Consider the following 13449-nt stretch of genomic DNA (forward strand, 5'->3'; position numbering starts at 1 on the left):
ACCCTGTCGCCTAAATAATTACGCTCCAAGGAAACTGCATTTGTAAACATTGTTTTGAGGGGAACGAATTTTCCGTATGGTTAACGTTGTGAATTGAAACAAAACTACTTGGTTAGATTAAGGAAAACATTTTTTAGATGTTGGTACAAAATAAGTTAGGTGACGGTTTAAATAAGTATGTTTGTTATGTAGATTAAGATTCATACATGATAGGAATGCTCCCTCTGAGTTGACTAATTGGTCGTTTTATCTTAGTCAACTACGATTTCATTAGTCATTTTTACGCTTCTTTCGTGCAGATTTTTTAATTTTCATCTCTGCCTTTTTTGATTTAAAGTGGGGCTTTTGCATGATTCTTTGTGGAGAAACTTAGTTTTACAGATCTGACGATTAAATCAAATAATCGTTTAGTCGATACGATCGTAAAATCAAGTGTTAGGTGAAGAAGAGATTTCTTTAGTCGAGGACTGCCCTACTTCTCTCACACTTATACTTTATAAGAAAAATACATTGGATTTAAATGTGTGTTGGTTACATCATTCAAGTTGAAAAGAAACAAATTTTTTTATAGATCTGTCGATTAAATCAACTCAAGTCAGTCAACTATGATTTGTTTTAATTGATGACAGCCCTAATTAAAGGAAATGGTTTATTGATGAACTCAGTTACACTCAAGTTGTTGGATATCTTTATTATTTGACATTGGTGGGGGAAAGCATACGGCTATCTCCTGGAACTCAAACATTTTCTAACCTTTTAAAGAGTCACAGTGAGATCTTGTGGAGAAACTCAGTTTTACAGATCTGTCGATTTAAATCAAAACAATTTCTTCAGGCGAGGAAAGCCCTTTTTTTTAAAGAGTAACAGTTTAATCTTGTTGCTTTTCTGTAACTATAACTGCATATACATACAACTGCAGGTATACATTCAGAGTCTTTATCCTGACACGACAGATGAGAAATGGAAAACGGCACTTTTGTTGGGGATATTCTAATCTTAGAGAGGTTAAACGTAACCTCCCAGTCCTTTATTCCTGCCTTCATCCTCCTCCTCCTCATCTACATCTTCATCTTGGTGTCCAACATCGGCCTGGTGGTGCTGATTTTTCGGAGCAAGAGCCTCCAGCAGCCCATGTATCTGCTCGTCTGCAACATGAGCATCAACGATGTCTTGGGGGCGACAGTAATTGTACCTCATTTCCTCCGAGATCTTTTAATTTCAGACTCAGAACGGTACATTCATTACATCGACTGTGCCGTCCAGGCGTTTTGTGTTCACCTCCATATGGGTGCTTCTCACACGGTGCTCATGATCATGGCTTTTGATCGTTACATGGCCATCTGCAACCCACTGCGCTACGCCGCCGTCATGACCAACAAGATGGTGGTGTTGCTGTCGGCAGCAGCGTGGGGAACGATCTTCATGCTGGTGGCGATTCTCGTGGGGCTCAGCATCCGCCTGTCACGCTGCAGGTCAGTTATCTTCAACCCGTTCTGCGACAACGCGTCCTTGTTCAAACTGTCTTGTGAAAGCATTCTCATCAATAACATCTACGGTCTTAGCTACACGGCGGTGGTGCTGGGCTCGTCCCTCGGGAGCGTAACACTCACCTACCTGAGGATCGCCATGGTGTGTTTGAGTAGTAAAAACAAAGCTCTGAACAGCAAAGCGCTGCAGACCTGCTCCACTCATCTGGTCGTGTACGTCATCCTCGTGGTGTCTGGCCTTCTCAGTATAATCCTGCACCGCTTCCCTCTTCTGGCCGACCTCAGGAAAGCGGCGTCCGTTGTGGGACACGTTGTCCTGCCGGCCCTGAACGCTGTTATCTACGGTATGCAAAATAAAGAGGTCCGGCAGAGGATTAAAACTTTGTTTCATAACAATAAAGTAACTTGACATGTTGCATGTTTTGTCCTCTTCTACTTGTGTATTGTATACTTGTATCGTTTTTTTTTAGAAAAGATAGTTTTTCTTGTTGATTAATGGGTGGATTATTCTCTGGATAGATGGATTAGTTGTTTGGTCTCTAAAATGTCAGAAAATTGTTGAAAATGTGGATCAGTGTTTCCCAAAGTCCAAGATGGCATCCTCAAATGTCTTGTTTTGTCCACAACTCAAAGATATTCAGTTTACTGTCACAGAGGAGAGAAGAAACTAGAACATAAGCACATTTAACAAGCTGACATCAGAGAAGTTTTACTGTTTTTCCATTACAAAATTACTCAACCCGATAATAGTTTAGCAGATTAATTTAATAGTTGACAACTGAATCTTTGCAGCTCTAATTTGAGAGAATCAGTGAAATCATGGTACTGTTTGAGCAAGGTAAATGACTAATACTGTGGTGAGATACACTGTAAAAAAAAGAATATTTTGTCAGCTGGGGCGACGAAGAATCCTGGAAAAGACTTAAAAATACAGTAATGTTCTATAATACAAATTTAGTTTGTATCTTTATTTAATGTGGCTTTTAATGTTTAATGAATGATACTTACACCTGTAAAAACTAGTACTAAATTTAAGAAATGTATTTTCAGTATTGTATGTGAAAACAAAATATATTTCTTTAAAATATGGAAATTGAGGGCGCCAGGGTAGCTCAGTTACTAGTCGGGTGCCCATATATAGAGGTTTACTTCTGAACGCAGCGGCCCCGGGTTCGACTTCGACCTGCTGCCCTTTGCTGCATGTCATTCCCCCTCTCTCTCCCTTTTCATGGCTTCAGCTATCCTATCAAAATAAAGGCTGAAAATGCCCAAAAAATAATCTTTAAAAAAATATATGGAAATTGTATTGTTATTCAGTTGTTTTCATCATCATTATTTTCATTATCTTAGTTTTGTTAGTTCTAATTAAATGGGCACTCCAAAAATTTGGTATTCAAACACCATGGAGTCAAAAATAAACCGCAGCAGTCAATGTGGTGCACTGGCGAAAAACATCTGGAATACATACAAATTACAGCGTGTTACGTGTCGTATTGATTTCGGATGAGCCCCCAAAATTGTACTCACGACAGACTTTAAAACTGAAGTTAAAATCAAAGCGGAGGCCGAGATGTCCTGATTACACGTACACTGATCACTCTACATTTTTAAAAGGAAATACACATGCTATGACAATTCACTCAGTACAATATGACTTGTGAATTGAACATATACAGATTGGTGCAGTCGCGGATGTGTTTGGGGAGATACTTCCATACGGGGGGCAGCTATAGAGAAGGCTCTGTCGCCCCAGCTCCGGTGTTTGGTCATAATTGGTGGTGACAGTAGGTTGGCATCAGAGGAGCAGAGGCTGCAGGAAGGGGTGTTGTGGTGAAGTAGGTTGGTGAGATAGGAGGGGGCCTTTGTTGTGATAGGCTTTGTGAGTGAGGAGAAGGACTTTGAATTGTGTTCTTTGTGGCTCAGAGAGCCAGTGGAGGTTCTGGAGGACCGGAGTGCTGTGGTCATGGGAGCGTGAATGGGTGATCAGACGAGCAGCAAAGTGCTGGATGTATTGAAGTTTATTTACTTACTACTTTGGATGACGAACCATATAGAATGGTATTGCAGTCATCAATTCTGGAAGTAATGAAGGCATGGATCAAGATTTCGGCAGCAGAGAATGTAAGTGATGGTTGGAGACGGGCAATGTTTTTGAGGTGGAAAAAGGCAGTTCTGGTAATTTGATTGACATGCTGTTCGAAGGTGAGTTTGCTATCAAAACAGGTCAAAATCTACGGGGCGTTTAAAGTAAAAAAAAGTAAAGTAAAAAGAACTATGCAGTTTTTCAAGCTTAATTTACCTTAACTGAACATCTTCGGAGTCATTGGAATGGTTATATGACTTTTTTTGAGTTGAATGGTGGCTGTCCCTCTTCCCCCTAGCGCCTGTGAGCGGAAAAACCACCCTTGCAACTTTCGGCCGGCAAGCTGCCGGCCTCAGCGCCAGGAAGTATCGCATGATATGAGTTCTCATGACGTAACAAATTGCTTCACGGCACTGCGCACATACGCCCATTCAGGAACCAGCTAACAAGGTAGCAATGGAGTTTTTCACACTATCGTCATGGCTGAGCCGACTAAAAAGAAGCAGAAAGCTAGAAGAGCATTGTCGGAGGAACAAAGAAACAGGAAACAATAGACTGACCAAGCGAGGAGTCAGACACAAGTAAACATAGGAGCTGCCAAATATCTATTCCGAAGCTGTTGGGGGAGCTCTATAGAGAAACCTGCGAGTAAAAGCGAAGAAATGGCCAAAACTGCATAACGCCCCTTTAACAGGCCACGGAGGGAGATGAATGGCTATAGCATTCAGTCAATTTTCAAAAGGAACTTCCTGTGAAGACTCCCGATCACAAATCTCATCACTACACTGTTTAATTAACTAATGACAACCTGACAAGGAAAGACTTTTCAAGCGATAAAACTGTCGCAGATACATTTCCAATATAGGAATGAAATCCTGAGAGTCTTGCTTGGGTTGGGGCACTCCAGTTGTCTCAATCGTTTGGTGTAAGGTGATCATAAAACTCAGTCCCAGCTATCTTCAGTCAGTCACAAAATCTGTTTGATATTATAAGTTTGAAGTCTTGGTAGTAAAATCTTCTAGTCTGTGACTGAAAACTAAGTCTTTAGATGTGAGATGGTGTCACACTTTAGACTTTTAAGTCTTTTCAGAGACTTAGAGTGCATGGTAGGCTGAACAATTATCAGCATGAAACCCTCTCCAGTTGATTACTGACTTTAAGACAATTGTTTTATGTATTACAAGTTTTATTCAGCTGTTTTAATGTGCAAATGAGGCATTATGTTATTACATCTGCCCTACTTTGAATAAATGTCAAGAACAGAAATGTAAACATTGGATAAAGCCAAGTTCTTGTTTTTAATTGTGTCAACATATTACCGTGGATTTCCACAGGATGCAGAACGTCTGCGGACCGGCTCCGCTGCGGAACGGCTGCGGGCTCCGCCGTGGGTCAATACCCACCAGGTCCGGATTTGTTGCGTAATGGCTGCGGCCAGCCGACCACGAGATCTCGCGAATTCACGTATGTTCGCGCGATATAACAGGATGTAGTTTCTATAAACAGAACCACAAAACCAACAACAGTTAGTTTCCATCCAGAGGAGTAGAGGGGAAACTACTCTGAGCTGTGTTTTCAAGGTGTAGTGCAGGGAAATATGACCTGCCGTGAGCACGGTGTATTTTATTTTGAAAAGTCACCGGATGTTTTATTTTGTTTCTGTGCTCGACTTCCTGTCCCGCACAATCTGAATTGTGCTGAATTGCTGCGGAGCTCTCCGTCATCCGTCAATAATAGAAGCTCTGGGTATCTGTTCCGGAGGGCTGCGGACTGACGGAACTGGGACGGAGTCGGGACGCAGACGTTCTGCAGTCAGTGGAAATACACACATTGACTTTACTGGAAACCTAATGACTCCGCATCCAGTGGAAATTGCCGGTTAGAGTCAAAGAGTTTTACTATAAAATTAGGCCACCGCGGGCCGGTCATGTGACGCCGGCTATAGAGCACGTTGAGCTGCCAGTCATTTTAGCGACCGTGGCATTTGAGTTTAGCCAACAAAAAGTGACCACAACACTTAAGTTTAGACACCAAAACGACTAAGATTAGGGAAAAGATTGGGGTTTGATTTAAAACACCCATTTACGAGATGAAAGTATTTAGTTTTTTCCCCGGGAAGTGAACTCCGGGAAGTAAAACTATTAAAAATAATACTGTACTTGCAAAATGTAAAGTGCAAAATAATTTTTTTTTAGTTTTTCTCGATTACTCTGTTGTGATCGTTAGGAGCCGAATTCGTGATCCAAATTTGAGTACAAATTACAAACATTTTAACAAATCAGAATGGGATCTAACAGGATGTGAGTGTTTCTGTGACTTCCCGTACAGACAGAAGGCTTCTTGAAATGGCCGGAAGCTGTCCGACTTGACCACAGCTTTTTGTCTCCGCCCCCTACTGCTGCCGCTGCTGGGAACATGCCAATGTTCCCACAGCCTTATGTTCCCACATTTCTAAGATTTTTTCCAAAATTAGGCCATATGTTCCCACATTTCCTTATTCATAAATTTGTATCAGATTTTAACCCCCTTTCTCCCAATTTGGTAGCGAATTACACCCAACCTATTATCAAGTAGCAATGGACTAAATATGGAATGTAACCCCAACCCTAACATAGGGCCTAATTTTTAAGAAAATCTTAGAAATGTGGGAACATAGGGCTGTGGGACCATTGGGCTGTGGGAACATAGGGCTGACCCCCCACCCCTACTCCTGTCCACTTTACAGACGAGGCGTCGCTCATCTCCAACGGACCTAATGTGTCCTTTAGCGAGACAATGAACCCCAAGTTGTTCCCGATACGCTGCTATGTGTCTGACTTAGGATGGGTTGATTACATTTTACTGTATATGATTGTATGTGAGTAATAAATAAAAGCTTCTTTATAAAATAAAAGCTTTTTTCTTCGTTATTTAAACAGGCTTTTAGTTAGACAACGTTTTTTATGGCTGTCTGATTTTATGTTTTCCTTTGTATTCTTATGTCTTTTATTTATTGTATTTCATTTTATTGTGAAGCACTTTGTAATTTTTGCCTGTGAAAAGTGCCATATAAATAAACTTTACTTACTTTAATCAGAGGCGATTCTAGGATCAGACCTTTACGGGGACTCAGCCCCTAATGAGAATGTCACACGGATACAGTGCCTTGCAAAAGTGTTTTGAGCCAGTGCAGAGAAAGTCACAATAAAAAAAGTTTGATCTTGCGAATGTTAACGTTAAACCCTTCTGGGGGAGACCAAAGCCACCTGGTGATCTCATGTTATCTCTTGTGTGTGAACAGGAAAACTTTCCTTCACAAAGAAGCTTGTTGATGAAGTTCAGCTGGTGTTGCGTTGGGAGGTCGGGGGTTAGCTGAAGCTTCCCTGCAGAGTTCCTTCTGCTTATGGTACTCATTAAGAAATTGTCACCACAACAACAGCAAACAAACACTGGTGGTGAAACAGTGAGGTCAAATTTGCATGACATTACTCAGTAGAAGTCCTCAAGGCTCAGACCACACTACAACAACAAACATTTGACAACATCCATTTGTCTGTTTTTGACCTTTAATCCAAATCAAGTCAGTTTTCTTTTTCCGTTCTGTGAGATGGTTCATGAGAACAAAAAAGTGCAAACTTTTAATCATTCTCTTTACCAGATAAAAACAGATCTTAACCTCACCCTCCTCCAACTGACTTATCCCCCTGAGGCTACATCTCCACTACTACATTTTCTTTTAAAAACTAATATCTTTTGCGTCTACACTACTCCGGTGTTTCCGAACCCCTTAAATGGAGACATTTGGAAACAATGCTGCCCCTGTTTTGGTTTGAAAACTCCGGGGTTGCTTTGTAGTCTGGACAAACAGAGACCTTTTCATCCATCCATGATTTTTTTAACCGCAGATTAACGTCAAACAATCTACTTCCTGTTAACACCGGCACGCACATGCCCAGTGTATGTGAATGGTCATGTGATATGTGTTGCCAGATCTGTTAATATGGACGGAGATTAGTTCTGTTACTGGAGCTAAAACGCTTGCATTGACAGAGGTAGTTTTTGGCTCAAAACAACACTTAAAAATGAAAATGTAGTAGTTTGGATGTAGACCAAGGCTCTGTCTCTGCATTGTAGCCGTTTAACATATACATTCTCATGAACGGGTTTGTATATTGTACAAAACATGCATGCACAATTATTCATTTGATGTCATACAAAATAACGGAGACCGCTGTCAAATTACATTTAAGTTTATCGGCCTTTACAGTTAAATTTAGCAGAGAAAAGGTGACTGTGAGCTGGGCGCAGAGCACCATGAGGTTACGATCCTTTCATGGGCTGTTGCCGTTAAGTTTAACCGACAACAGGTGACCGTCCTGCTGCGACGACAGTGAAGTTTACACAACAAAAAAACTGGTTAAGATAAAGGATTGTGGTTTGGGTTAAATAGGGATGTAGGTGGTCCATGGATGTAGTTCAGTCCACTCATAATCCTGTAGTATGCACAACACCAAAGATTCAGGATGGGTCACAAGTCTTTGGGGCATGTAAAATACTTACTGGGCATTTTGGTTAAAGAGCCCAAAACAGTCAGATATTTGCAGAAGAACAATCCAGCACCTGGTGCCCCCCCCCAAGATAAAGCAGTCTGGCAACCTCAGAAACAAGCCATCTGGATGACGAAGGACTGGGATCAAAAGAAATGGATGCAGGAGAATCACAGGACTCAGACAAAAAGGCCAGAGAATACCACATTCTACCAGAGACCTTTGATAGACTGGCTCAGGCAGAGGCTGAGAAACAAGCTCAGGAGTCAAAGGCTTAAGAAAAGCTCAAAAAGAGCTGTGATTTTGCCTGAGGCCTGGCCCAGATGTCGAACAACAAGACTCTTTTTCCCAGAAGAGTCAGATGTTTGCAGAAGAACAACCCAGCACCTGAAGACCAAGCAGCCCAACCATGCTTTGGGGGTGAAGACTTGGGTTGATTTTGGGCTGTAAATCAGCTTGATTTCAAACCTCTTGGTTCAGATTCTGGATAGTGTCGGCATCCTGAATTAGACCAATGGACATATTGCACCTCTTCCATCAGAAATGTGACATGAATTTTAAAGCCAAACTTCTGGAAGCAGAAACTAAAGTCATCCCTCACAAAGATGTTTGGACAGCAGCAGGATGTTTTTTGCAGATTATATACTATACCAATGCTTTTTATATACTTTTTTCTGCCAAGAAAAAATAGGTAAAGGGTGTTTGTGCTTTACTGTGAAAAAAAGAACAAAGACAAAAAACACTGCCAACCTTCATCCATTAGTTCAGCAGTGTTGCCTATGGCTACCAGCTTGACGATTTGATGTCTCGTCATCCTTCTCTACATCTGTTATAAAACTGAGACACAGGTTGTGAACTTCTGGCAGAAGGTTGGCTAGTGATTGTTTGATGACTGCAGGCAAGCAAAGAGAAATTAAAGATAACATTTAAATGCTTTTAATTATCTTAATACTTAACTATTTCAAATCTTTCCTCGGTTTACATTCACAGATGTTGTATTGAAAGATCTTATGACTTATGTGATAAATCAGCATTCTCTTTTGTGTCTTTTGTTTCAGGTTGATGGAAAACTACACCTACAACAGCTTTACCCTCCAACTGGAGGGGTTAAAGGTTACAGAAGTTTCTGTGTACCCTGTCTTTCTCTTCTTCTTTTTCTCCTACCTAATTATTATATTTGCAAATGTTGGTATTGCTGTTCTGGTTTTCATTGACAAAAATCTTCACCAGCCCATGTATCTGCTTTTCTGCAACCTGCCGGTTAATGACATTATTGGAAATTCTATCATGGTGCCCCGTTTGCTTTCAGATATCTTGCGGCCTCCCTCTGAGCGCATCATCAGTTATTATGAATGTTTGGTCCAAGCTTTTACAACACACGTATATGGCACCACTTGCCACACAGCGCTCATGATTATGGCCTTTGACAGATATGTGGCCATCTGTAATCCCCTGCGCTATGCTGCCATAATGACCAACAAAATGGTGATCAAGCTGACAGTTTGTGCCTGGGGAGTGGCCTTTGTGTTGGTCGGGATTCTGCTCGGTCTGACCATATGTCTGAACCGATGCAGGACTCTGATCACAAATCCTTTCTGTGACAATGCCTCACTGTTTAAACTCTCCTGTGAGAATGTGTCTATTAATAATGTCTATGGCCTCACTTTCACCGTAGTTCTGTTCACAGGTTCAATAGGCAGCACGGTTCTCACCTATACTAAGATTACAGTAGTCTGTCTGATGAGTAACAACAAGTCTCTGAACAGTAAAGCCTTGAAGACCTGCAGCACTCATCTCTTTGCATATCTAATTATGTTGTCAAGTGGAATGCTGATCATTATCCTGCATCGCTTCCCTCAGTATTCTGACTACAGAAAACTGTCCGCTATTTTGTTTCATATCATCCCCGGCTGCCTCAACCCCATTATTTATGGCGTGCAGTCTAAAGAGATTCAGAAGTTCCTGTCACAATCGTTCCAGTTGAGAAAGGTTTTGCCATCATAAATGTTAAATACAAAGAAGTAAAAAAGAAAGCCCCAACATATTTGGGAAGAAATGTGCTTGTCTGTGTTTTTTTTAAATTGGCTCATTGGCTCAAGTTAATACCAAAATGTTGTTCATAGTTTCCTTATATTTAAATATTTGAATGTTTTCACCACCCCTCAATCACTGTATTGCATAGATAATTATATGAGATGTACAATGTTTTGGCTGCAACTAACGATTACTTTCATAGTTGATTAACGTGTGGATTATTCTCTGGATGAATAGTTTAGTTGTTTGGTCTCTAAAATGTTGAAAATGTAGATCATTATTTCCCAAAGTCCCAAGATGACGTCCTCAAATGTCTTGTTTTGTCCACAACTCAAAGATAATCAGTTTCCTGTCACAGAGGAGAGAAGAAACTAGAATATATTCACATTTAACAAACTGACATCACACAAGTTTCACTTTATTTTATAAAATGACTCAAACCGATTAATCAATTAATAAAATAGTTGCAGATTATTTTAAAAGTTGACAATTAATTGATGAATCTTTGCAGCCACCTTGTCTACAAATCTATTGTGACTATATCATCTTATTATCCTTATGAGGTACTTTCTTGTGTTTTTAGAAAAATAAAATAATCCAAGTAATAACTTCCAGGTAAAGTGGCTTCAGAATTACAAAGTTGATGTCTTTTTAATTTAAATATACATGAGGTTATTGCACTTCCAGTTTTTTGGGGGTTTATTGCACACGTCTTTATAGAGGGAGTATTTTGAAATCTTGAATGTTCTGTTATAATCTCGAAATGTACAGCCCGTTAATCCCCAAAAGGCGGTGTTTGGCCACAAAAACATATTGGTTTTAATCCCCATTTGTTACAAAGAGAAAGAGATTTTTCCTTCTTTTTCATATAGTTTCATTCTTGTTCACTGTTATCTGTTATGTTAATTTGTTTAGATGCAAAAAAAACAAATGCTTTAACTATTCAGTTAATTTTTAGCAAAAGAGATATGTTTATTCATTTTTGCAATCAAAAATATTCGTTATGTTGTATATATGTATGTTGTATGTATATGTTCAAGTGTCTGTTGTTTTAATCTGTTGCATTCATTTGTTCGTATCTGTCTACAAACAAAATTATATAATAAATACATATCAATTACAAATACTCTTATGTGTATAGAATTATATTGATCGTTATCATCTTTTATTATAACTATAAATGTTTTTTTTTTTCATTTCAAAAGTAGTAAACTGAGATCTGTAGTTTTCAACTGCTGAACTTAAGATGCTTATGCATGCATTATGTTGCAACGACTACTACCCCAAATTCTGGTTACCCCAAAATTCCACCAGGCATGGATCCCCGCCGCAATCCGGCTGCGTCATGGTTTTGTTCCATCGTCCGGCATGCGTCACACCAGGACAGGAGCGTCTCAGAAGCGGTGCGTTTTGCCTGCCCAACTTGCAGATTTTGTTGTTTTGGTCATTTTTCCTGGATATTTGTGCCCCTACCATAAAAGTAAGTAGTCTACATAGTTAAATATTCTTCCATTTAGTCCAGTTATAAACAACCAAACCATGCGTCGGTCCTATGGAACCCATTGACAAAGCCGAAAGGAATATTCGGAGGACATATCAACATACGTAGCGTAATGTCTAAAACGGAACAGCTGGAACATCTACTGCTGGGATCAAATCTACATTACCTGTGTCTTTCTGAGACTTGGATTACAGCTACAACTCCTGCATCGGCATTTATGATTCCGGGATACAAAGTATATAGACGGGACAGAGGAAAGGGAAAAGGGGGCGGGGTCTTGATCTACGTAAAGAACAGTATTGACAGTCATCAAATAGACATTCCTGATCCAACTATAGAGTGTGTTGGTGTTACAATCAAACTATCGCCCCAAATGTCATTTATTGTACTTTGTGTATATAGACCACCAAATGCAACAAGTGATTTCTACACTGGTTTAACAAAAATTTTAAAAACATATGAACGAAAGGAAATATTGCTCATGGGCGACTTCAACATAAATTGGCTTGATAAAGGCAAGAGGAAACACCTAAAAGACATTGCAAACTCAATACAAATGACACAATTGATTAAAGCCTACCAGAATAACAAAAACGTCTCAGACTTTGATAGATTTAATACTCACCAATAAACCAGACAGGGTAATTAAAACATACAACTTAATAACTGGACTGTCTGATCATAATTTTATTCTAATAGCCAGGAAATTAAATAAGTCAAGATACATAAATAAAGAACAATTAAATAAACAATGCAAAATTCCTCATATTCCTAAAAGAAATCAAGAACATCTTAAAACTGATTTAAATGAAATTGACTGGGCCTCCAAAATAAATAGAGAAAACTGTGGACATACATGCGACAATATTATTACTGCTATAAAGAATACAATAGCTAAATATACACAGCTTAAACATAGAAAATCAAATAAAAAGAGGCTCCCGTGGTTGAATGAATCCCTTTGGGTTACAATGAAACAGAGAGATAAAGCTCTCAAGGTTTCTCTCAAAACTAAATTAACCACTGATTATTATATTTATAAATCTCTGAGAAATGAAGTTACCATGCTGCTTCGAAAAGCAAAAGCAAATTTTTTCTCAATTTAATCAAAGAGGCAAAAGGTAATTGTAAAAATTTGTGGAGGAGCATGGATAAACTATTGGGAAAGGAAAAAATACATCTGGAGCAGTTACAGCTCAAAATTAATGGAATTGTTCAAAATGAGGGCTCTATTCTGGCTAAACATTACAATGATTATTTTTTGAATTCTGTGTTAGATCTGGCGGAGACTTTTCCTGAAGTGAACTGCTGCCAAGAAGATCATGGAGATGGTAATGCGTCTTATTTTAGGTTGCAGAATATAGATGAAAACAAAATTTCCAAAGTAATAGCAAATTTAAAAAATAGTAAAGCAAAGGATGTCTTTGGACTTGATACATCTCTTTTAAAAGAACACAAAATTATTCTAACTCCAGCATTAACAATAGCTGTGAATCAATCTATAAATGAAAACAATTTTCCTTTAGCGTTGAAAAAAGCAGTAGTCAAGCCGATTTTTAAGTCAGGAGATAAGCTCTGTGTGTCAAATCATCGACCTATTAGCATTCTACCAGCCATCTCCAAGATCTTTGAGAAGGTGGTAGCAGAGCAGCTAGTGGAGCATCTTGACCACATTGAAGCATTACATCCTTGCCAGTTTGGGTTCAGGAAAAGATACTCCACAGAGTCTGCGTGCTGCTACCTACTAGAAGACATCAAATCCAGTCTTGATGGTGGAGGTGTGGTAGGGGCGGTCTTTCTTGATTTGACAAAGGCCTT

General features: G+C 39.5%; 2 protein-coding genes across 2 annotated transcripts; both read left to right on the forward strand.

Annotated features, from left to right (window-relative positions):
- Window positions 1-960: 960 nt before the first annotated feature.
- Window positions 961-1903, forward strand: LOC116060384 (olfactory receptor 8U1-like). The gene has a single exon (XM_031313916.2). It carries the CDS (start codon window positions 961-963, stop codon window positions 1894-1896), a length of 936 nt encoding a protein of 311 aa, XP_031169776.2. The 3' UTR covers window positions 1897-1903.
- A 7252-nt stretch (window positions 1904-9155) lies between these two features.
- On the forward strand, window positions 9156-10100 carry LOC116060401 (olfactory receptor 5H1-like). The gene has a single exon (XM_031313936.2). The coding sequence runs from the start codon at window positions 9159-9161 to the stop codon at window positions 10098-10100; it is 942 nt and encodes a 313-aa protein (XP_031169796.1). The 5' UTR covers window positions 9156-9158.
- The last annotated feature ends 3349 nt before the right edge of the window (window positions 10101-13449 follow it).

This window comes from Sander lucioperca, chromosome 13 (genome assembly GCF_008315115.2).
Source record: "Sander lucioperca isolate FBNREF2018 chromosome 13, SLUC_FBN_1.2, whole genome shotgun sequence".
NCBI lineage: Eukaryota > Metazoa > Chordata > Actinopteri > Perciformes > Percidae > Sander > Sander lucioperca.

Coding starts and splice junctions, on each gene's coding strand:
- LOC116060384 (XM_031313916.2), top strand. CDS start 961: ATGGAAAACGGCACTTTTGTTGGGGATATTCTAATCTTAGAGAGGTTA.
- LOC116060401 (XM_031313936.2), top strand. CDS start 9,159: ATGGAAAACTACACCTACAACAGCTTTACCCTCCAACTGGAGGGGTTA.